Source organism: Monodelphis domestica, chromosome 2, assembly GCF_027887165.1.
Source record: "Monodelphis domestica isolate mMonDom1 chromosome 2, mMonDom1.pri, whole genome shotgun sequence".
Classification (NCBI taxonomy): domain Eukaryota; kingdom Metazoa; phylum Chordata; class Mammalia; order Didelphimorphia; family Didelphidae; genus Monodelphis; species Monodelphis domestica.
The window spans coordinates 371,448,561-371,473,891 of record NC_077228.1 but is presented as its reverse complement, the minus strand read 5'-3'; the positions used below and the strand labels follow the sequence as shown (position 1 = coordinate 371,473,891).

Here is a 25,331-nt window from a genome sequence, read left to right as displayed (position 1 = left end):
AGCTCTCTGTGCAGTAATAGCACTCAGAGAACTGAGGAACATAGAGAACTGGACCCCAATGTGTGGCACTCTAGGAGGCTTCTGAGGGAAAGGAGATGGGAACAGCTGGAGCCAGTTCTTTCCCCACAGAAGTCTCTATAGACTGAGCCAAGGCCATTGAAACTGTAAATTCCTCTGGGTGAAAGGAGGCTGAGGCAGCTTCAAGGAATAGCCTTGGGGAAGGAGTCAGAAAGTAAGTGATAAGGAAATATAAGGGGAAAAGATTGAAATTATTATTGAATTACTAAAAGAGGAAAATTCAGTTGAAGACCTTGGGTATGAATAGATAAACTAGTGGGAAAGATATTACACAGAAGGGATTGTGACCTCCAGATCAGCTAAAAATCCAGTCACATATGAATAAATATTGCAAAACAAAATGAACAAACTCCTGACAAGGTAAAGCACCCTGTAGGTTTCCATGAGAACCTGGAGTCATAGTAAGATGTTCCCAAATGCTAGAAAAGAGAAATAAGAATTGTGAAAAGAGAATTTATATCCTTTATAGTGTAAAGATTAAAATTAATATCCAGTACTCCAAGTATTATATTTAATAATATTTATTAAATATTTATCTTGAAGTATAAGGAAATAAGGCTAGCAAAAAACCAAGAGCCGCTCCTCCCTCCTCCACATGGATCTCAAGAGAGCTGGTGGGCAGAAAATGGAAACTCAAAACTCCATCCACTTAAGGAGACACGCAAACAGGAAAAGGAAAAGGGGATTGTGGGAAATGTAGTTTCTAGGGTTCAAGATTCTAAATCAATAAATACCCCTGTGATCCTTTGGGAGACCAGTCTCCCCAATGGATCATGAAAACATAACTAACTTATAATTTGAACTAGAGGTCTATATGGATATAACAATAGCATAAATAATCAGCAGAATGAAAAAAACTCAATTCATGATGGCAAACCTCAATGAAGATGCAAAAGAGAGAACAATTGTTTGGTAATGCAAATATACAGAAGGAAAGCAAAAAAGCAACATAAAGAGAGAACATGAAGTTCATATAAGCAAAATATATTCATCTTAAAGAGTGAATTTATAGAGATACTTTCAAGATTATAGGTCTCCCAGAAGAACAGGACAATAATTCTTGAACACCATAATATAAGAAGTAATGCCAAAAACAAAAAACTGACTGGAACTTCTGAATATAGAAAACAGAGCTGGGTGAAAGAATCACACATTCTCTCTCTAGAAAAATATTCCATGCCACAGAGTCCAAGGCACATAGTAGTTACATTTAACTATTTCGATAATCAACAAATTCTGCTATTGACTAGGTGAAAACCCTTCTAATACAAAGAAAGGAACAAGGTTCTTCTGCACCCACTGGAAATTTCAGGACAGAATGCAATAATGTGTTCCAAATAGCAAAGAAACTCAAAATGCAACCCAAGATGATATATCTTACAAACTATTAAAGCAAAAAGATGAACATTCAATAAAAAAAGAAGCATTTGTGCATCTCTAGAAAGAAAACCAGACCTGAATATTTTTTGTTTTTGCTTTGCAAACACCTTAACCAACTAAAATATAAGAAAAGTAAACAAATATATCAACCAAGGAAGAAGATAATTAAATAAATTACTCCAGGAAGGGGAGAAAGTGGTGGAATTAAGACATGTGAGGTTAGCAACAATAAAATAATAGCGAGTGCATTAAGAAATTTCTTCCTAAAAATACAAAAGGAGACAGTTTACAAATGAAGTCAGATGGAAGTGATGAGGTGGAGAAATTGACTAAACACCATGGACCAAACCTCATAACAATTTTCTTATAGGTAAATCAATATTTTGTTTTTTGTGGAACTAAGTTTTGCAGAATGGAAGGGCACATAAAAGGGAGAAGGGAAGGGAAAAGATAGCAATATATGATATGTCCTAGTCAAGTCAGAGGTTTACAGTAAAAGGAAAATATCTTCTATGCTCTTCTGAGAAAGAAGAGGACCTACAAGAGAATGGGTAGTGGGGCATAGAGGAGGAATTGAAAGGGTGGAGGAGAATAAATTTTATTTCAGTCATAGGAGGGAATCTCATGGAAGAACATTCTCATGCATTCTATAAAAGGAGATGGAGATCTTAAGAGGGGTATAATCTATAGAGATTTGGTTCTTAGAGAGACCACTCATTCTGCCTTAGGAGAAAGGGAATCAGAGTTCCGGGGGGAAACTGACACCCAGAAGAATAGAGTAGGTGTTCATGAACTCAGAGGGAAGATTTCATGGCAAACATGGGGAAAAAATTCCTGGGGATTAGGGCAGGGCCAAGCATAGAAATGAACTGCACTGCCAAGGATATAGGAAAGTTTCTATAATGGAAGCAATACTTCTGCAAGAAACTGATATTTCTAAAATTGAAGCACAACAGAAAAAAGAGGATGGAGGAAAGGTTTACAGGGCATTAATTGGACTTGTTTAAAAGAGGGAATTTAAAATAGGTATCTTAAGAAACTAAATCTATGAAGATGACAGAGACAAAAGGAGGAATAAATAAGTAGTCATGAATCAAAAAATTGGAATAGATAGAAAAAAATTAATAAAGAGAATGAAGGAAAGATCTTTTTTAGATAAAGGTGCTAAAAATTAAATTTAAAAATTTAAAAGAAGTTGAAGGGGAGGAGAGGAAGGAGAATTTTATAAGACTTAATGGAAAAAAGAGGGGAAGTTTTGGAGAACTAGATAAAAGGAAGAAAGAAAAAGAAACTTTTAAGTAAGCAAAATCCCTAAATTAGGGAAAGGGGTAAATAGAGAGAGGGAGGAGACTTTTGAATAGGAATAGGATGACCGTAAGTATTTTAACCTAGAAAAACTGAAGAGGTAAACTGCTGTATTTAGGGGAAGTGGGCAAAAAAACTCCCAATTTGAAAGGAAAAAAAATTTAGGTACATATAGAGGATAACATAAATCTGCCTTTCAACTTTAAATGTGAATGGATTAAACAGCCCAATAAAATGAAAAAGTGACAGATAGGATAATGCTTATAAGCAACTCTAATGCTTATAAGCAGCACACCTAGGAAATGAGATACATAGAATAAAAATGAGGGTCTAGAACACAATTGTGCATCAGGTGAATTAAAAAAAGTAAGACTTTTAATCATGCTATCTTACTATTCATTCGTTTTCAGGCTATCCAACTCTTCATGATCCCATTTGGCATTTTCTTGACAGGAACACTGGAGCCGTTTGCCATTTCCGTCCCTACCTTATTTTACAGATCAGGAAGCAAAGTTAAGTGACTTGCCCAGGGTCACTTAGAAACAGCTAGTAAGTGCCATATTTGAGTTCAGAAAGAGGAGTCTTACTGACTTTAAGCCTGGCCCTCCATCTACTGTGCCACCTTGCTCCCTGTAATCATGCTATTAGTAAGGCAAAAACAAAGATTTAAATATAAAAAGAGATAAATAAGGAAATTAAATTATGCTAAAAGGAGCCATGCGTGGAAGGTTAAAATTAAATTGTTCCCCTTTGCTCCTCCCCCCAAACCTTTTGATTATAAAACTCAAAACAGTTTGATTTCAGAGCTGAAAACTCAAGTTGTCCCTCCCTGAGGTTATATTCTTCTGTCTAGATTTTTTTGTCTTTATAAGAGATAATGAGATTATGAATTGCCCAAGTAACCACTTGACCCTTTGGAAGAGATAAGATAATTAAATCAGCTAGGCCACTGCCATGTTGGAAAGAATATACAAATGTATTGGGCAGCCACATGGTGGGGAGAAAGTATCTTCTTGTCTGAAAGACCCACTACTTCCTGGGAGGAAGTCTCTTGGGTTCCAATGGGAAACCTCTTAGAATGTTCTGGGGAGGGACTAGATGATGCTTCAGAGGGGTTATATATTGGTTTTGCCAGAGAATTAGTCTGGCTCTCCTGGAAGCAGGAATTCAACTGCTTGAACTTGTGTCAACTTTGCTGGTAAGACTGGGTTTCTCACCCAGCTCCAGAGTTCTAAGGAATGGAACTCTTAAGTGATGAGTGGCTCAAAGAGCAAAAAACAAATACTATAGTTATGTTTTAAAACTTAAAGCAGTCCTCTTGAGAAAAAATTATATCTCCATAGACATAAGTTTTAAAAAATTAGAAGAGGGAATTAATGTACTAAATATTCATTTTTCTAAATTAGAAAGCTAACAAATATGTAAAATAAGCATAGAGAGAAATATCAAAAATGAAAAGAAAGATAAGTTGGAATAAAAAATATAGAAATGATAAAAACAAAAATCTGTTTCTTTGAAAAGACTAATAAAACTGATAACCTTTAGCCAATCAGATTTTTAAAAGAGGGCAGAAAATAAAATCAACAAAATAACAAACGAACAAGGTGAAATCTAGGCAAAAGCAGAACAAATAATTATCAGTACTTATAGCACACAGTTAAATGCTACCAAAGTCAATAATGCAAAGAAATAGAGGAATACTTTAAAGTATTTGAAATACCAAATAGAAATCCAGACAGAGATCTTAAATAATCTAATATCAGAAAAAGAAAGAACTAATTGTAAAGGAATATCAAAAATATACTCCCAAAAGTCTTAGTCTTGATGAGTTCATAAGGAGAATTCTATCAGACTTTTAAAGAATGGTTAGCAGCAATACTACAAAAATTGAGAAAGGAAGAACCCTACCAGATTCCTTTTTGTGAGTCAGATATAGCCCTAACACTTTAAGCTACGGATGGATAAAGCACAGGAGAACTGTAGAACAACATTAAGTAATTAATTCCATCCAAAACTATAAACAAATATAAATAATAAATATAAATGAATATTTTAATAAATTATAAGCAGTGATTAATCCAAAAAATTTTGACCAACTTGGATTTATACCAGAGATAATACCCAAACCATATGAAAAAAGCCTTTGACAAAGTACAATACTCTTTTATATTGAAAACCCCGCAAAGTACAGGCATTGAAGGACTGTGTAAGAAAGTATTTGTCTAAAACCAATTGCTATCATATGCACTGAGGACATACCAGAAACTTCCCCAATAAATGTAGGAGTAAAGCAAGAATGCCTACTCTCTCCACTATTATTTGCTATATTTTTGGGAAATGTTAGCAAAAGCAAGTAATGCAAAAGAAAGAAATTAAAGGTATTAAATACAAAGAGGAGTTAAAACTATTCCTGTTTTCTGACATGATACTTTACTTAAAATATTCTAAGGAATCACCAAGGATACTATTTGAGATAATAGTTTCACCAAGTTTACAGGCCACAAAATAAGTTCTCAAAAACATATAGCATTTTTATATAACAAAATAATTGGTAATAATAGAAATGTAATTAGAAGCAGAGAAGATGCCTACCAATCAAGGAATTGATAAACATTGTGACACATGAATAAAAAGGGGGTATCTTTGTCTTAGGAAATGATAAGTGTGATATGTAGAAAAAAGTAGAAAGAGTTATATGAACTGAAGCATATGAAGGAAGCTGAACTAGGAAAATATACAATATTACTGCAACAATGTAAACAGAATATGCACAAGAAAAAAATCAAAAGTAAATTTTGCAAACTTAGAGAAAGTAAGTATGTCTGAAAAAAAGAGATAAAAAGATGCTCCTACTCAACTCTTTTGCAAGAATGAAAAGTCTACAAGTTTGGTATATTTCATATTTTCAGACTTAAAGGATATATAAATAAAGATTGCTTTTATTTTCTTGGCTTTGAAAATATTTGTTGTATGTGATACTCTCTGGGAGGGTAGAGAGATACTAGTGGGAAATTATGGTGGTATTTTTAGAATGACATTAATAAAAAAGACTTGTTTTAAAATAAATGAAGATTCTTGAATAACTGGACTTTAAGGGATTTCCTAGCTCTAAATCTTTGATTCAGTACAAATATTTACCCAATTTTGATCTTTAAAGAATGAATTTCTTCCATGACCTTTTGATCTTCTTTTTCCTTTTGGTCCATTCTACTTTTCATGGAATTCTTTTCTTCATTTGATTTTTTTTTTTGCCTCTTTCTAGTAAGTCAATTCTGTTTTTTAAGAAATTTTTTATTGTGTTTTTGCCCCACTTTTTCAAGCTGACCAATTTTGCTTTTTAATCTGTTATTTTCTTTTTGCATTGCTTTCACTTCTTTTCCCCACTTTCCATTGATCTGTCTTATTTAAATTTTGAATTCCTTTTGAGTTGAATAACTTGAGACCAATTTCCATTTTTCTTTTAAAGTTTTGCATGTGGTTGTTTGGGTCTCACCATACCCTAGATGCTGTGCTTTGCTCTTTGTCACCATAGACATTTTCCAGGGTTAGATTTTTTTTTCTGTTTGCCCATTTTCCTAGCTTTTTTTTTTTGGTCTGTGGACTGGAAATTCTGTCTCCTCTGCTGATGGCTTTCAGGACTCAGCACTGTGAACTATTTTGCCTTGGAGCTAGATCTTCACCACAGAATTGAAAGATCCAAGCAGTATGGACTTCCAGGCCTCACTGTGGGGTGATGCCAGAGCCTGGGACTTTAAGAGGTGGGTCTGCGGTATGGGATGCTCTGATGTTGCTGTATCCAAAGCCCTGGGATCCCAAAATTGGCCTATGCTGAGCCTGAGAGCCTGGCACAGGAGGTAGAGGGGCAGTTGGCCAAACACTGCTCTAGGTGCAGCTCTGTAAATGAATTAGAGTTGCTAATCCAACAGGAATGTGTGAGACAGGCACGCTCCTGGATTGTAGCCTGGTGATTGGCAGAAAACTTCAGTTGAGGGTTAAAGAGCTTTGGAAATCACCTTAACTCTGTTATCTGCCTTTCTGTCCCAAGAGGAGACAGTATGATTGTGAGAAAGATTTTGATCAGATCTGTGATTTCATTTCTGTAGGGAACTCTTTTACCACTACAAACCTGCATTGCACGCTTTTAGTGAATTGTCTTTTTGAAGGGCACAGAGAAGTAGGGACAAAATAATCTCATTTTGCAGATGAGAAGACTGAGGTCCAGACCCAGATTGTTTAAGTGACTTGCCAAGGGCCAGGGATAGTATTTGAACTCAGGTCCTGCCTCCAGTTCTCCCCTCCGTATTCCATGGACTGCCTCGGTATCCAGGATGATACAGTTAGTGTCAGGGGCCAAACTGACCATGAACCCCACTCCACTGACTCTGCTGATTACTGTAGGTGTTACATGGCCTTAGCATCTGACCTTGTCTCTTTTCTTCTTACCAAATAGGGAAATGTAGATATAGGAAGCTTTGTGGATGGTATTTGTTAGTCTCGTCTTTGTCTTCTGTAAGGACCAGCTTGAGAATGAGTACCTTGATGAAGAATGTTCTAAAACAATATTTCCCCCCCAAATAGTAGATATTTATTATTTCATTTCTGCTGACAAGGTTCTCTAGGTATTAGAAACATTGTCTAATATGGTTTACGATATCAACATATAATTGGTTAAAGAAAAACAAAGATAATTTAATTCTAGAGAAAAAAGGAATCTGATAAATAAAATGTTGTCAATAACATCGGTAACATTAAAATGTGTTTTTGTTGTTCTCAATTTTCTATCAGTAGAAAAGCCTTAGAATTTGCATGTTTTATTACCTGCACTTATAATTTAAACATGAGGTAACACGTTTTCTTAGGAAAGTGCAGGTTTGTTAAATTGGTATGTCATCACCTTAGTGACTGTACAATAATGGAACACAAGTATGGCTCACTCATATGAGGGCTCTAGTTAGGCACGGTGTTGGCATAACTCTTATCTCAGCTTTGTCATTTATTGTCTGTGAGATGTTGGGCAAGACGCTTAAGTCCTCTGAACCTGTTTCCTCATCTGTATAATGAAGGAGTTGGTTAGAAATATAGTTCTTAACCTGGATTCCATGAACTTAAAAAAAAAAGTCCTGATAATGGTATTTCAATATAATTGGCTTCTTTTGTCATCGTGTATATTTCGTTTTACTCATTTAAAAACAATATTCAGAGGAGGGGGTCCACGGTTTTCACCAGACTGCTTGCCAAAGGAATGTTGCCCACCCCTCAAAAAAAAAAAGGTTCTAGAACTCCAGATCCCTAAGATCTTTATAGCTCTAAATCTTTGATCCTGTGACCCTTGGTTTCCTTCATTTTTTTCATGGTCATGCATCTCCTCTTCTTCCTTTCTTCTCGAGCACAGAAAAAATGCAATCAACTTTTTTTGCCTTTTAAAAAAAATGATGTATAAGTAAAATAATAAAAGTTAAATCATATATGAAGGACTATCTAGAAAAAGAGTTTCCATAAATATTCAAATGACCTTTTTGGAAGTCTTACAGTAAAGCATTTCTTGATCCTAAGAGCTTAGAAGAAAAGGCTATTAAATGGGTATATTTCTAAAGTTTTTTTTGTACTCTTGTGTTTTTACTAATTCTGGTTTTCTTAAAATAGATGCTTAAAACTTATTAATATTTAAAGTACCCCTCTTTTTTTTTCCTCCTAAAGAATTATCCTTGTCTTTTGAGGACAAATTACTTTTAGGTACAAAAACTTGTTTCCTTTGTGGCATAACATATCCTAGCTTTTCTTTTCTTTCTTAAAAAAAAATTCTCATTTTTGGCAAATGTTCCTGGGTGGTATGAACTGTGGCTTCTTGGTATGTGAACTGTCTCCAACTTTAAAAATATTCTCTTTGGCTTTGGAGTCCTGGAGCCTGGGAACTAAATTTATGGACGAATTAAATCTAAGGTTCCTGTCTAATGGTATCCTTTGGAGTCTATCTAGCTGCACCATGCCCTCTGGGTCCACTAGTTCAGGGCAAATTTCTTTTATGAAATAAGTTTTTTGTTTCATCAGTCATTTTCAAGATATTTTCCTTCCACCCAACCAGTATTGAGCTCTCCCTTGTGCCATAGGAAAATATCAGAAACAGTGACAGAGTTACCATATCTATATGTATATGTAATATTCTACCTCTGTAGTTATTCAGTGTCTCTGCTGAGAGAAAAGTATGATCTACTCTTTAGGACCAAAATTAATCATTAAAGCAACTTGGAGTCTAGATTTTATATTTGTCTTCTTTTCATTGATGTTATTGTTATTCTATATATTATTCTCTTTATTTGACTAACTTTACTTTGTATCACTTCATATAAATTTCCAGATTTCTTAGAATTCCTCATTTTCATTATTTCTTACTGCCCCCAAGTAACATTCAGTTTCATTCATCAGTCAGTCATTCAATAAGCATGTATTAACTGCCTGCCTTGTCCAGATACTGTTTAGCTGTTTTCCAGAAAATATTTTCCAGTACTTTGCTACTGGAAAAGTGCTTCTGTGACTATTTAATATATAGGGAGATTTTCTGTTTTTGACCTCCTTGGAACATCAGCCTAGTAGTACGGGGTCAAAGGATAGGAAAATTTTGAGAACTTTTCTCATTTAATTCCAAATAATTTTACATAATTAGGGCAGATCATAGCATTACCAATCGTTGGGGAATGGATGAACAAGTTGTGGTATATAAAAGAATACTATTATGCTATTAGAAGTGATGAGTAGGATGGTTTCAGAAATACATAGAAAAATCTGAAGCAAAATAAAATGAGCAGAACCAGGGGGAGACTTCAATTACTGGGTGAATAAACATAATGAAAAGTTGAACTTGGTCCTCAATTTAATCATTACCAGCCTTCCTTCAATCAGTTTGCTTTTCTAAAAAGTTTTGAGATTTACATTAATTTTCTTAAATACCACTGTCACTTTCCACTAACTTCCTCTCCGTCTTCCAATAGAGTGTTATTTTCATCAGGAAGTATAATGAAGCAAAACAAACTCGCCCATTCTCTCTGCCTGATATATGAGGTGTCGGCCTCATTCCATATTCACTCTCTCTTTACCCAGCGTAGACCCTACATCCTGGAGTCAAGGGTAGACTTGCCCTCCTTCTGAGTTCTGTTGTTTTTTTGTTTTCCTGTGTACTTTGCATCTTCCCAAGAAACTTCTCAAATTTTTCTGAAGTGCTCATAGTCCTCATAATTCTCAAATTCATTGTTTCTTCTCTTTTTTTATCACCTCCAAACTGGATTATTTTTAATAGTCTCCTAATTGTTCTCTTTGCATTAATTCTTTCTCCATACAGCTTCCAAAGTGGTATTCTCAAAGCACAGGCCTGGCCATACTGCCTTTTTTTTTTAAACCCTTGTCTCCCATCTTAGAATCAACTCTGTGTATCCATTCCAAGGCTAGGCAATGGAGGTTAAGTGACTTGCCTAGGTTTGCACCAGTGGGAAGTGTCTGAGGCCAGATTTGAACCCAGGACCTCCTGTCTCTAGGCCTGGCTCTCAATCCACTGAAACTACCCAGGTGCTCCTTAACGGACACTTTTTAAAAAAGCCAAAATTGCTTACCATGGAGGTAGGAAGGGAGGAAGAGATTTTTTTTTTAATATTAAAAATTATTTTACATGTAATTGGGGAAAAAGTACTTTTTTTTTTTAAGAAAAGCCAGGAAAACTTGGGGATGGAGACAAAGAAGGAAAACATTCTAGGCATGGAGAATGAGTGCAAATGCACAGAATCAGGAGGGTAGTCTTAGTGATAAACAGCAAAAAGGCCAGAGTCACCGGTTTGGAGAATATATAAATGTGAGTTAGGGGTAAGGAGACTGGAAAGATAAGGTAGGAAGGGACAAGGGTATGCTGGCTGCCAAACTAGACTTTATATTTCATCGTGGAGGCAGTTGGAAGCCACTGGGATTTATTGATGAGTGGAATGACAAGGTTAAACCTGCTCTTTAGGAAGATGATTTAATTGTTGAATGAATGATCAACTGCTCTGGGCTCTCCTCACCTCAGGCCTGGATTATCGCTGTAGTGTCTTCTCTTTGGTGATAGTGTCAGAGGAGATCAGGGGGCATATACAAGAGATGCTGTGAAAGTAGCATCAACAGGTCTTATCACCGAACTGCAGGGGCTCCTTATTGCTTCCGTGGTCAATAAAAATGTCTCTGTTTGGTATTAAAGCTCTTCATAATCTGCCCCTAACCTACCTTTCTAGGTTTAGTACTTATACTTATTTTTATGTACTTTATTGTTACACATGCACAAATGCACAATTCCAATCTAGGTGCACATCCCTTTCTTAACTTGTTCCTCTTAGAATTCCTAATGTTAAATTAATTTAATAAATTATTTCCTGAGCAAAAATAAATAAATAAGTAAAAGGAATTCCTAGTGTTCTACTTAAGTGAATCTCATCCTTCTGTACATAAGTACAGGTAAGATGTGGCATCCACCAAACAGGGCTGTTTTCCACATCTGTGTTGCCGGTCGAAACAAAACAATCCCTTGCAATTGGCTTTTAAAGTATGTCTAATAACTGACCTTTTGAGTTGTAGTTTTTTTCCCTCCCTTCTAACTTGGTTTGTTTGTATTATACACCAAAACTTTTTGTTTGATATTGCTCTCTTTTTCCCTCTCTACTTTGCTTAGAAAAATAAGCAATCTAAGCAGAAGTCAGAGAGAAGAGTGGAATTTTTAGCTTTTGTTTTTTTTTAAACAACTCAGCAAGATTTAAGCTGGTAACTTTCTGTACTAAAGTCAGCAGCCTTGCCTGCAGCTACATAGAATCTTTGGTCAAAAATAAAGAGCATTTTCACTAGTTAAATTAACCACCAGAGAATAATACTTAAAAAAAAAATACGATCCACAGACAAGCAGTTCAGCTATTTAGAACCTGTGGACATTTAATTCAAAGCAATGAGCCAATCCCTTCTCATTTTGGACTCTTTAATTTATTTAATTCTTATTAGAGACAGTTTGGGGGACTTCAGGGATTTGTGTCTCAGACAAGTAGCTAGCTCTCAGGGGGAAAAGGAGTCAAAGTAGCAAAAGGTTTACTGTGCATGGAGGGAGGAATAGATTTTTGTCATATGGACATTAGAAAAAGGTTGTCAAAATAGAGACAGATCTTCCCCCCACAATACATAGATACACAATCCAGCCCATGGCTGTGAAATGAAAATCATACCAACGTCTCAGTAGCTAATATTTTTGCACTTCCCTCTTCAGCAAGACAGACCTTAGTTTTGAAAGGAAAAAGGATTTCTGTGGTACGTTAGGTATTTGGGTTTCTAATTATCCATTCACAATGAAATCCCAAAATATAACTAATCTAGGATGGGAATGATTACCTAGGCAGAAGGTCTTGCTAGGAAATATGGAGGGGGCGTAATGATATTCAATTCCCTCGCTTTATCTCATCACGACCATAGTGAATGTGTTCTCTGGGAGTCAAATTGGTGGGATTGTGGATGGCGTATTTTGTTCTTGCTAATCGAGCAACCTTGTCAAAGTGTCTCTGTGAGCACTGCAAGCGCTCTTCAAAATGCTTGTCTCAATAAATAAATGGATGTCTCACACCCAGACACACCATTCCTTGTAATTTCTCTGGGTGATAACACATGGACAGAATTGATTTTGAAAACAAAGAAAACCATGCCATATGGAGATGAAAGGAAACAAATTGAGAAGCTTTACTGGTCAGTGGACCTTCTGCTTGCTGTAGGACTGGTATTGCTGATGAAAGGAAACAAATTGAGAAGCTTTGCTGGTCAGTGGATCTTCTGCTTGCTGTAGGACTGGTATTGCCAAGCCTAGAAATGATACCTGCTTACCCAGTAAAAGAAATCCTAAAGACAAAGAAGCTGGTTTTGTGGTTGTTCATTTGTTTCTGCTTAGCTCTTTGATTCCTAGGTTCTTATCTCCTCATCAACTCAATTTAATTTAATTTAAATTAATCTTAATTCATGAGAAATGATAGTGAAACTATACTAGGAGAGAAGTGGTGGACTGCAGATGTTGAATGAGGCATATGTTGTCAGATGAGGCTAGTGCGTTGGTGTGTTTTTTTTTCTGTTTTATTCTGTTACAAAAGAGTGTTCTTTTGGGGAGATGAGGGCAACTGGGTAATTGACAGCAAATTTAAAAAATCAATACCACAAAGAAGTCAAAGAAGAGAAGAACTCGTATGAACAAAAATATTTATATAGCTGCTCTCCTCATAGGAGTCAAAAATTGGAAAAAGAGCCTGTCTTCCTATTAGGGAAAGCTAAACAAATTGTGGTATATGAAAGTAATGAAATAGCATTGTACCTTAGGAAATGATGAAATGGAAAAGTTCAGGGGAAACTGGAAAGATCTTTATGTACTAATGCAGAGAAGTGAACAGAACTTGGAGAACAATTTATATAGTGATAGAGAAAACCAACTTTGAAAAACCATTAGATTTTGAAGCTCTTTTGGAGGGAGAATTGTTTTTTGCTTTTTTTTTTTACTTAGTAGGGACTTAATAAAGGCTTGCTTATTCCTGACTGGCTTTCAGATTCTAATCAATACAATGATAAATTACTTTCCCCAAAGAATCAAGATGAAATACATCACTCATCTCCTGAGAGAGAGGTGAGGAACTTCAGGGTTCTCAGAACTATACATTTTTGGATGCAGTCTGACTTAAAAAAAAAACAAAACAAAAACAAATTGGAGTTTTCAAGAACTTGAAAACTGGACTCCTGGAAAATGATTCAACTTTATTGTCCAACCCAGAAAGAAATACTTCTTGTTAACTGTCTGGGAGGAAATGGACACTGGGCTCTGGGTTGCTGCTGTGGGAAACTTCAACATCTGACATTATATAAATGAACATGGATATGTTTTCTAAAATAGATGCAATCTGGAAGCTTTTTAATACCACAAGAAACATGACAGCCTCCCGCTCTCCCCTTTGAGCTTTTCTGGTTCCTCAGCCTCCATTTTTCCTGGTCTGTAGGGTGACTCAGGTGTTTGTTCTCCTCATCATTCTCTGACATTTGTATCACTGGGGGGTTCCAAATTCAGGTGCTAAATTGCCTGCTGCAGTAGCTTTACAAAAAAAAATGTCTCCTGTTTGTTCCCCAAGTCATATTCCCTACAGAGACATCATGCAACAATATTGACTCCGATCCCAGTGCTGTCAATCACAATGTGCCTCCCTAGCCCCACAGTAGCCATTCTACAATATGTCCAACAGAGAAATAGCACAGAAGAACCACAAATAAATAAAATTGACTTTCCTGTTAGCATTCCGTAGAAGTATCTACTGTTCTCTTTTTTTTAATCATATCCTAGTTTTTTACCTTCTTTCATTGTCATTCCCCTATGCCATTTGTTTATTTTCTCAGAGAACTCCTTTCTTTGTTCACGTAAAGACTGTATTCTTTGCCAGGCTCCTTCCATCATTTCTATCTTTTGTTATTTCATTTTTTGTGTACACATTGTCATCTGTTTAGTATCACTTTCCTTCTTATCTGGAGAAATTCCTTTTAATCCTTTTCTCAGCCTTAGTGTCCTATCTTTTCTGTCCTTCCCTCTCCCCCCCATCTTCAGACCTGATTCTGATCATGATTATAATGATATATATGGAAGACATAATGACTGAAATATCATAGACCTATATGTGGAAGGCACCTCAGGGGCCACTGTGCCTCCCTTTCCTCCTCCATTTTAATAACAAGAAAACTGAAATTTTGTTGCCCATAAAAGTGAAGTTGCTTCTTCAAAAACAACCACTAGGATTCACCCCTAGGCCTTCAGACACTAAATCCAGCCTTCTTTCCACTCACTGTACAACAATAACTAGATAATTTTGTTAGGTTAGCTAGTTGGGCCATATGATGGTACTGTGTCGGGCTCGGTATGACGGTTACCCAAGAGCAGTAGACAATCCAGCTGCCCAGAGATGAAGATGCTGAGCCAGAGGTTCCTGATCTTTTTTTTCTTATAGACCCCTTTTGACATTCTGGTCAAGCCTGTGGACTTCTCAAAATAACATTTTATATTCATAAAATACTTGGATTAGCAAAGAGATCGATGATATGAAAATATAATTATCAAAACACATTTTAAAAGTCTCTGCACTTCAGGTTAAAAATTGACATTCTAAATGGACTTTAAAGGTCCAGCCTGAGGTGGGGGATCCAGAGACTCAAATTTCTTGTGTTTGAGGCTGACTCACTGCACAGCAAATGATGTAATCTCTCTGCATTTGTCTCCTCTAAAATGAGAATATTAATACCTGTCAGCTTGCTGCCTGATACTGAGAGAATTACCTAGTAAATATCTGTAATACACGTTGAGCGGTTCAGTTGAAGGGTGCTAATGGTTATTCATCTTGCCTTGAAATACAATAGAGAATTCCTGCTGATTGATGGGAGAGGAAGTACTAAACGCCACCTTCAATCTTGGTAAAATTTCAATTGTGACGGGTATATCTTGGACCTTTGAAAGATAATTTGTTGCATAGCTTATTACTTGTCCTGGATATAGTTTCTTGTATTAAATGTGAAAGTAGTTTGTTTTATAACATTAACCATAATATGGGATACACTGAAGAATGTGTATTCTAGAATTCTCAAGACACCTTCATGGTTGATTGGAGTAGAGGTTTAGGCCGGTGGCACATCAGGGATATAGCTAAAATTGTCTCAGGCCCTACTGGCACAGAATCACTTGTTGCAGAAAACCAAACCCTGCCCAGTGTGTGTGTGTGTGTGGGGGGGGGGGTTTACAAGTCCTCAAGACCCGAGTTCCATTCCTGCCCTCAGACAGCTATGATTTGTTAGCTTGTGTGACCCTTGGCAATGCATTTATTTATTGGGAAATTTTATTTAATTAGTCAATTTAGAACATTTTTCCTTGATTACAAGAATCATATTCTTTCCCTCCCCTCCATCCCCCTCCACCATAGCTGACATGCAATTCCACTGGGTATTACATGTGTCCTTGATCAGACCTATTTCCATATTTTTTTCCTTTTCCTTTTTTATTTTTATTTGGTCAATTTCAAACATTATTCCTTGGTTACAAGAATCATATTCTTTCCCTCCCTCCCCTCCATCCTCCTCCCCCATAGCTGACTGGTAATTCCACTGGGTATTATATGTGTCCTTGATCAGAACCTGTTTCCATATTTTTTTCCTTTTCCTTTTTTTATTTTTATTTGGTCAATTTCAAACATTATTCCTTGGTTACAAACATCATTTTCTATTCCTCCCCTCCCATAGCCGACTCGCAATTCCACTGGGTATTACACGTGTCCCTGATGTTGTTGGTGTTTGCATTAGGATGTTCATTTGGAGTCTGCATCCCCAGCCATAGCCCCTCAACCCATGTAGTCAAGCAGTTTTGGCAATGCATTTAACCATTTTCAGCCCGTTTCCTCGTCTATAAAATAGGAGTGCTAATGCCAGCCACCTTAGAGGATTGTTGTGAGAAGCAAATATGATAATCTATGTAACAGGCTTTTCGGAATTTAAAGTACACCATGAAAATGGTCATCTTTACTCTGATTGTTATTACTATTATTATAATCCCAGCACGTAAGATGTTTGGGAGAGGGAATGCCTAGGTACACTGGCGGCTCTTTGGCCACCTTCCCAAGAGTCGCCATCCCCGGTGAAACAGAGCTGTAGCCATATAAGGACGGTGCTCCAGAATCCCCAGTGTGCCAACCAGAGGCCGGAAGTCAGCCCCTGATAGCAAATGAAACGGGCTACCAGGCTTCACAGGGCTGGCTATTGCTATCACTCCTAGCAACACTCTCTACTCATTTTCTTAATTTTCCTGCTGTATATCCTTCCTTTTTTTTTTCCCTTTAAACCCTTACCTTTCATCTTGGAGTCAATACAGTGTATTGATTCCAAGGTGGAAGGTGATAAGGGCTAGGCAATGGGGGTCAAGTGACTTGTCCAGGGTCACACAGCTAGGAAGTGTCTGAGTCCAGATTTGAACCTAGAACCTCCCATCTCTAGGCCTGACTCTCAATTCACTGAGCTACCCAGCTGCCCCCTATCCTTCCCTTTCTTGATATAAACTCATAATGATAACTCATTTCAGCCCAGCTACAAGTCATTCAGTCCTGTCCCTGATTGTGATGCTCACTCATGTTCTCTCTCTGCTCTTTATTTCTGTGACTTTCTCTCTTTCTGCCTTTGACTCCGACTCTTGCCTGTCTCTTTCTTTCTCTATTTTTTTCTGTGTGTGGATAGCCATGCACATGTATTCTAATCTCTTGAAAACAATCGATAATACAGATATGGTTTACATGTATCTTAATTAGAATATTCAATTAGCCAGAATATTCCCTCTCAAACTAAATAAAAATATACCTTTCAACATATATGTATGTGTATATATATGTGTGTGTGTGTGTGTGTATGGAGAGAGTGTGTGTGTATTATCAGTGCAGCCAGAACAGGCTTTAATGTTGAATTTCTTCTAAGATTAGTTATATTTTAATTCTCTTAAAAATAATTGGTAATAGAGGTATGATTTGTATATATGTGAATAATCAAATTAACCAGAATATTCCCCCCACATAAACTAGATAAGAATTTATTCTTCAGTATATATATGTACGTGTGTATGCATGTATATCTACATATGTATTTGTATGCATGTCTAGTCAGTACAGCTAGAATGGCCTTTATGTTAAGTGTATTCTGAAAATTCGTTGTGTCCTTATTTTCTTAAAAAATCAACAATGCAGATATGATTTGCTTATACGTGAATATGTTCCACAATCAGAATAATTACCCAGAAGGTTTCTTTCTTCCCCAAAGATATAAACTAGGCAAGGATTTGCCCTTTCTGCTGTAAGGTGGACTGGCCCAATAGATGTTGGCCTGCTCGCCTCTATTTTCCAGAAGGAAAAAAAAAGTAGAAGCTTTGTGTGACTCTGTTCTGCTGCTTTATTCACTCCTAACTCCTTCCTGATTAGCCATGAAAGCGAAAGGTCTTTGAATTGGTAGCCTCTTTAATTAGAAGACTGCATTTCCTTCCCCTGACTGAATCTTAGCCAAACTTGAACCTGAGAGCAATAGATAGCCCTAAAGCAGATAATTTATGGGAAATGTCAGTTGGAATTTTTCTGTTCTTTGGGATCAAGAAAACCTTATCTTTTTTCTTTTGCTTATAAAATGCCATACTCCCGAAGGGGATTCCTAAGGTGCATTTTCTAATTTGCTTAGGCCTCCCCCCTACCCCCCCAAAAAAAGCCTGAGACTCTGGAATTGTTGATTAAGATTAAGGCTGGGGAAATCTTGAGGCTAGGAAGTGATTGGGGGGTGAGGGGGGGGGTGGACAGATACTCTCTCTAGAAGAAAAAAAAGGATTGTTGAGTTGAAAAAAAATGACTTTTAATCCTTATTGTCTACTTTTTAATTGATACCATGTATTGGTTCCACGGCAGAGGAAGGGTAAGGAGTAGGCAGTTGGGGTTAAGTGATAGTCACACACTGCTAGCAAGTATTTGAGGCCAAATTTGAACCTAGGACTTCCTGTCTCCGAGTTTAGCTCTATATCAGTCGAGTTGCCCCAATTGTTGAGTTTTAATGCTAGCCTCATGCAAGGAAGGCCAGCTTGGCCAGAGGAAAGATAGAATCTTAGAAAGATGGCCAAAATTCATCCCTTTTCCCCTATTTCCCACTTCTCATCAATGTCCTTATTTTATATCATGAATTAAACTAAGTTATATACATTATTTATCCTTTTATTCATCGGCATGTGAAATCTGAGTTGTCTCTGCATTGTGACATTTTTAGGTCTCTTGGGATATAATATCATTTTTCATCCCTACCATTCCTTATTGAAATTTAAGTTACATGTGGCCAGCTCTGGTCTAGAATGACTATAACCTTTCTAATCCAATTTTAACATATTGTACCAAATTTAAAAGTAGGACCTGGGTTGAAGCCCAGCATCTGCTATTTACTGACAGGATGCCCTTAATCAAGCTGCTTTATTTCTTTGGCTCTTATCTCTAAAATGAAGGGATGAGGCTAGCTGCACTTGGAAGACCCTTTTAGCCCTAAATCCTGGACTCCCATCATTTAATAAGGTCCACTCGTTAGAGACTGAAATGAGATCACCCAAACTAGGGACTTTTTAGAATTCTTATTTTAATAGTGTAATTTCCACACCGCCCTAAAAGTGGTCCTCGAGTGATGTTTTCGATTTTCATCTGTGATAAAAATCTTTGAGAAGAGCTCCCATAGGTATATGTACAAGGACTGGTTCCCAGTGAAAATTAAGAAGTCAGAATAAGACGAATTGTCTTTTCTTTGTTGTTCCAAAACAATTTCTGTGTGGTTTGGGCAAATAAAGCAACAACAACAAACACCACTATAAAAACCAACCCTTGATTCTGTGTTCCGCAAATTTTTAGGTTCTGATGAATGTTTTATTTTTTTATTTAGTGGCATAGAAGATGAACTCATCTGAATTCAGTGATGATGAAGAAGAAGGTAAAATACTCCAGATTTTAAAATATTTTTAGTCAAAAAATTTTTTTTAACAAATGTGTTTTGGGCATGTATTTTATTGTACCCAGGCAAAAGCCTCACTCTCATGGATTATCATGACTTACAGGGGACCCTGGGTCTCAAAAAGCTATGTAAGTCCTACAAAGATGGAAAATAAAATAATAGCTAATATTTATATAGTGCTTACTTTGTGCCAGGTTCTGTGCTAAGCATTTTACAATTATTATCTTATTTGGCTCTCATAGCAACCCTGGTAGTAGGTAGGTGCTATTATTATCTCCATGTTACAGTTGAGGAAACTGAGGTAGACAGAGGGGAAGTGACTTGCCCAGGGTCATACTGCTATTAAGTGTGTGAGGCCAGAAGAGAATTTGATCTTCCTGACTCCAGGCCTGGCACTTTAGGCACTGTGTACCACCTTTGTAGAAAAGCATTATACGTGAGTTTGGTGACAACATCCGTGCCTGCCATCTGTAGACCAGAATAACTAAAGCGTCAGGGTGGCTTATTAGTGCAGAGAATTATGCTAGATTTAGCACCGAGTTGAAATCCTGCCTCTGACCCTTAATAGCTATGTAACTGTGGGCAAGTCACTGTGCCTGTTTCTTTGTTATAAAATGAGGATAATAATAGCATCTCTCTCACAGGGTATGCACATAGATAATCTCATTAGATCCTTACAACAATTATATGTGTGTATTTATGCATATATGCAACTCTATGGAAACGCCTATATTTGTAAAATGACTTGCAAATTAAATGCTAATTATTATTACTAAATGTAGAGGTGCTTGGTTACAGATTTTTTTCTGTAATTTTTTAAAATTTTATTTTATCTTTCATTTTTGAAATTAATTTATCTTGGAGGTTTCAGCAGTTTATGAAGACTGTCTACTTAGTAAGAAATATGTATCAGGGATGATAATTTGTGTTGGCCTGTGATAAAGTCACAGATTTTTAAAAAATTGAAGTAGGAATTCTGTTTGAAATATTTCAAAATAAGAGAAAAATCTGACCCTGAGCAATTCACTTAATCCCCACTGCCTAGCCCTTATCGCTATTCACATTATTGGTTCTAAGATGGAAGGTAAGGGTTTGAGAGATAGACAGACAGAGTGACAAAAAGAGAAGGGGGAGGGGAGAGAGAGAAATAGCTTTCTATCAAAACTTTTTCTGTGACTAGAATTCTCCTGAGACGTGGAAACATGAAAGACATAATTTACATATACATAACTATTTGCCCAATGATGTCTTCTTTAGTGTGGGGATGGGAAGGAAGATGTTGAGATAGCTGGAAATAAATTCTATTAATTAAAAAAAAAATGTTCTCCATTTAAGAGAACATGACTAAGCTTTTCATGGGGTACTGTGAATTTTAACAGTACTGGGTAGGCAGAACAGCCTTAGTTTACCAAACTGACCATGTTCTTCTTCCTTTCCTCCATGACAGTTATAAAAAATAATCCTGTGAAAGTGGAGACAGAAGCTGGGGATGCTGTGCTGGACTGTTCTGTGACCACTAGGGCTTCAGAGAAGCCCCCATTGGACGGCTCTTTTACTTCCCTTCAGGACTCCAGCAAGCGGAAGCCAACTGGGAATGATGGCCATGGGAGCCAACAAGACATTTTACCTAGTGTGAAGAAGAGACGTCTGATTCCTGAGGTAGGCTCTCCTTGTGTGGGGCTTTTCATGTCAGCTGCATCATGTGGCATGTTGTTGATGATGCTGTCATAGACTCACTAGAGATAAGGATGGGGACTAGACCAGTGAGTTCATTGGTCTAAGGAACTTCCAGTGAGGAAACTCTGCCAATTTCGTGAGAAGGACCTCCTTGACAACTTCTTATCATTATTATTGTTGTTGTTACCATTGTTCACTGTCATCATCATTATGATCATTAATAGTAATAGTAATAGTATTTATCTGGTGTTCTACATGCAAAGTGCTTTAAAGATATTAGATGAGAAAACTTCCAATGAAGATAGAAGTACCTTCTCTGTGATTTATTATCATTAATAGTTCTAGTTCTAGCTAGTATGGCTCGCTCTATCTATCTATCTATCTATCTATCCATCCATCCATCCATCCATCTATCTATCTATCTATCCATCCACCTATCCATCCATCCATCTATCTTCTTTCTATCTATCTATCTATCTATCTATCTATCTATCTATCTATCTATTTCTCTATCTATCTATCTATCTATCTATCTATCTATCTATCTATCCATCCATCCATCCATCCATCCATCCATCCATCCATCCATCTATCTATCTATCTATCTATCTATCTATCTATCTATCTATCTATCTATCTATCTATCCATCCATCCATCCATCCATCCATCCATCCATCCATCCATCTATCTATCTATCTATCTATCTATCTATCTATCTATCTATCTATCTATCTATCTATCTATCTATCCATCTATCCATCCATCCATCCATCCATCCATCCATCCATCTATCTATCCATCTATCTACCCATCCACCTATCTATCTATCCATCTATCAGTCTGCCTGTCTGTCTATCAATATATAGCACTCTGTGTGGAGAATGCTTCACAAATATTATTTTATTCTCATTACGGTCCTGGGAGGTAGTTATTATTATTGTTGTTATCTCCATTTTCTAGATGAGGAAAACCGAGACAGACAGAACTTAAGTGACATGATCACACAGCTAGTTAAGGGTCTGAGTTTGGATTTGAACACATCTTCCTGACTCCAGGACCAGTGCCTTACCCCTTTGTCTAGGGTCACACAGGAAAATGTGTCACATTGTAGTTTTATAGGAGTGTGTCTTATCCCTTATCAAACGAAGTTTCATGAAAGTGGGAACTATTTCTTACCTTTGAAAAAAATTTATTTTCTTGTTTTTTTGTTGATGCCCCTTTGTTCTTTGCATCACCTTCTATTTCTGAATATATCTTCCTATGCCATTTCTCTGAATGTCTAAGAATAAAAAAGAATGGTGGAGAGAAAAGTGTTCAGCAAAACTAACCAAGAAAAGCCATGTCTAACTGTTGATTTATCTTGTCTTTTTATCTTTTTTTTTTAATGGCCCCTGAAGCCCCATTTGGGTCTGGAACTATGATCTTATGATATCATGCAAAAAATAAATACACTGTATACTTGGGCTTCTATAATAAGGGACCCATCAAATTTGGCAATTAGGAAATGCCAATCATGGATGAAGTGCCCAAAATGAATTGGCCATGACCTCAAAAGGTTTGTGGGTACACTAAGAAAGTCAAATCTAAAAATTCATCTCAATTTAACGAACATTTAGTAAATGCTTACTGTGTGCAGAGAGCAATGTGCTGGATTCTAGTTAAGATAAAAAGATGACTTAGTTGTGTGACCCTGGACAAGTCACTTAACCCCCATTGCCTAGCCCTTACCATTCTTCTACCTTGGAACCTGATACACAGTATTGATTATAAGACAGAAAGTAAGGGCTTAAAAATAATAAATAAATAAAACTTTAAAATACTTTAAAATGAAGTCATCTATTTTTAACATTCTTTTTGAATTTTTAAAATTTTAACATTCTTTTATTAAATTAAAAAAAATTTTTTTTGGTGTCATTCACCCCTTTGGCAGTTTGGTGAAGGCAATAGACTCTTCAGAATGATGTTTTCAAATGCATAAAAGAAAATACTAAGCATTACAAAAGAAAACAATTCTGTTGAAATATAATTGTCAAAATATATATTTTAAAAGGTCACGGTTCTGAAGGTCTCATGATGAAACATGCTCCCCACCCTCTTGATAGATGTTGGTCAGGGTACAGACTGAAGCATATTTTTTTTTGCCTTAATTTTTCCTTTAGGACATAGCTAATGTTGGAATTTGTGACTCTACATCTTTATGATATATTTTCTTTTTCTTTCTCAATGGATGGGGGACTGTGGAAGGGAAATAACTTGGAAATGAAAATAAAATAAAATTGAGTTTTAAATAAACAAATAGAAAGTTCAAGGAAGCAAGGATAAGAATTCCTGTCCTAAGTAGTAGGGTATCGTTGGACATTTTGGAGTAAAGGAGTGAGGAGATGAATGTAGGGTGTTAAGACAGTGTAGTCCAGAAGGGATTCTCCCAGGACTGGGACAGTTTAGATGTGGTCATGATTGAAGGTAAGTAGTTCACTTCTTTGAGTGTCTTATGATCCCATGATTCCATTTTAGAATCATCTTACCTGAGATTAAAAGCTGAAATATATAAAATTTGCAGAAATATTTTGCTTGAGCTTTCCAGACTAGTTTTGCAGATTCAAACTGTTCTGGTCCAGATAAGCATCTCACTTCACCTTCTGGGGACCTTTCCAAGCCAGTGTTCTAAATATTTCAAGGATCATCTGTCACTGGCTAGAACACTATGCAATCTCAACCTCTGGACCTCTGTTTTGTTATTGGGTTGTTTTTTTTTTAATATGTTGTAGTTAAAGTTGACAGATCCAAATAAATACAGAGAACTTAAGGATTTTATTGGAAATGTTGAACTTTAATAAATGAAAATCATTCTTTCCTTTAGTTAGAAAAAGAAGATTAATAATACCAGCATTTAGCTTTTTTAAGGATTGAAAAGCAGTTTACAAATATTACCTCATTTAAGCTTCACAACCAACTTGGGAGGCAGGTGCTATTATTATTATGCTCATTTTACAGATAAGGAAATTTTGCCATACAGAGGTTGAATGACTTGCTCAAGGTCACATGGCTAGTAAATAGCTGAGGCAGGATTCAAACTCAAGTCTTCCTGACTCCCAAGTCCCATGTTCTATCTACTATGCCACCTAGCATTTGTATAGGACTTTAAAAAAGAAAAACCCTGGTTTTAGAAAACTGTCTCTATCCACCCTTTTCCTGTATCAGGTTGGTAGTGAGTTTCAATCCATCATGGCAGTCAATAGAGTAGTGAGCTAAGTAACTCTCTACCTCTTTCCTACATTTCTCTCTTTACTATCACTACTTTAATGTAATAAAGTTATTAAAACTATTAGCAGCCTTATAATTTAATTTTATTTATTACACGTATGTGCTGTGTACTCCGCTGGACTATGAAGCTCCTTGAGAGCAGATGATTTTTGCTTTTCTGGTATTCCCAGTGCTTGGAGCTGGTACCAGCTTTACATGCAGTAGATACTTATTAAATGTTTATTGACTGGCTTAAAAAAAAAGTATATTACCCTCCCTATCCCCCTATCCTACCCCCAGAGGTCCAGTTTGGTAAATACTATTACTTTCTCTACTAACTATCCTCTTTTTTTTTTTTGCAAGATACCTGCTTTACTTTTTTTGTTTTTTGGAAAATTTTATTTAATTAATTAACTTAGAATATTTCCCCATGGTTACAAGATTCATATTCTTTCCCTGCCCACCCCCACACCCCTCCCATAGCCAATGTGCAGTTCCACTGGGTTTTACATGTGTCGTTGATCAAGATCTATTTCTGTATTATTGATATTTACACTAGGGTGATCGTTTACAGTCTACATCCCCAGTCATATCCCCACCAACCCATGTGATTAAGCAGTTGTTTTTCTTCTGTGTTTCTACTCCCACAGTTCTTCCTGTAGATGTGGATAGTGTTCTTTCTCACAAGTCCCTCAGAACTGTTCTGGATCATTGCATTGCTGCTTCTACTAATTATTCTAACAGTTCTGTTTGTCAGTGGCATAGGCCTTCATGGCTCTAACATAATCTGTTGTTGTGCAACTTTTTGTGATCTCATTTGGGTTTTTCTTGGCAAAAATATTAGACAGTTTGCCTTTTCCTTCTCCAGCTTGTTTTACAGATGAGGAAACTGAGGCAAACAAGGTTAAGAGATTTGCCCAGGGTCACAAAGCTAGTAAGTGTCTGAGACTGGATTTGAACTGACAAAAATAATTCTTCTTAACTCCAGGCCTGGTGCCCTGGGCCACCTCACTACCCCTCTGCAATAAGCAGTTTAGAGGACTCCTCCCTAAGACTTCTTATCATTCTACTCCCTCAAGACTTCAGGGAGCGCAGT

General features: G+C 36.6%; 1 protein-coding gene across 2 annotated transcripts in view; it reads left to right on the top strand.

The window, feature by feature from the left end:
• Positions 1-25,331, top strand: part of BEND3 (BEN domain containing 3) — a 188,708-nt gene that overhangs the window by 134,279 nt on the left and 29,098 nt on the right. For both annotated transcript variants that reach the window (XM_056818635.1, XM_001368154.4), the window contains 2 exons: positions 19,246-19,293; positions 20,762-20,973. In XM_056818635.1, coding sequence (XP_056674613.1) covers positions 19,257-19,293; positions 20,762-20,973 — 249 coding nt within the window. In that variant the 5' untranslated portion in view covers positions 19,246-19,256. The remainder of the gene's footprint in view (positions 1-19,245; positions 19,294-20,761; positions 20,974-25,331) is intronic.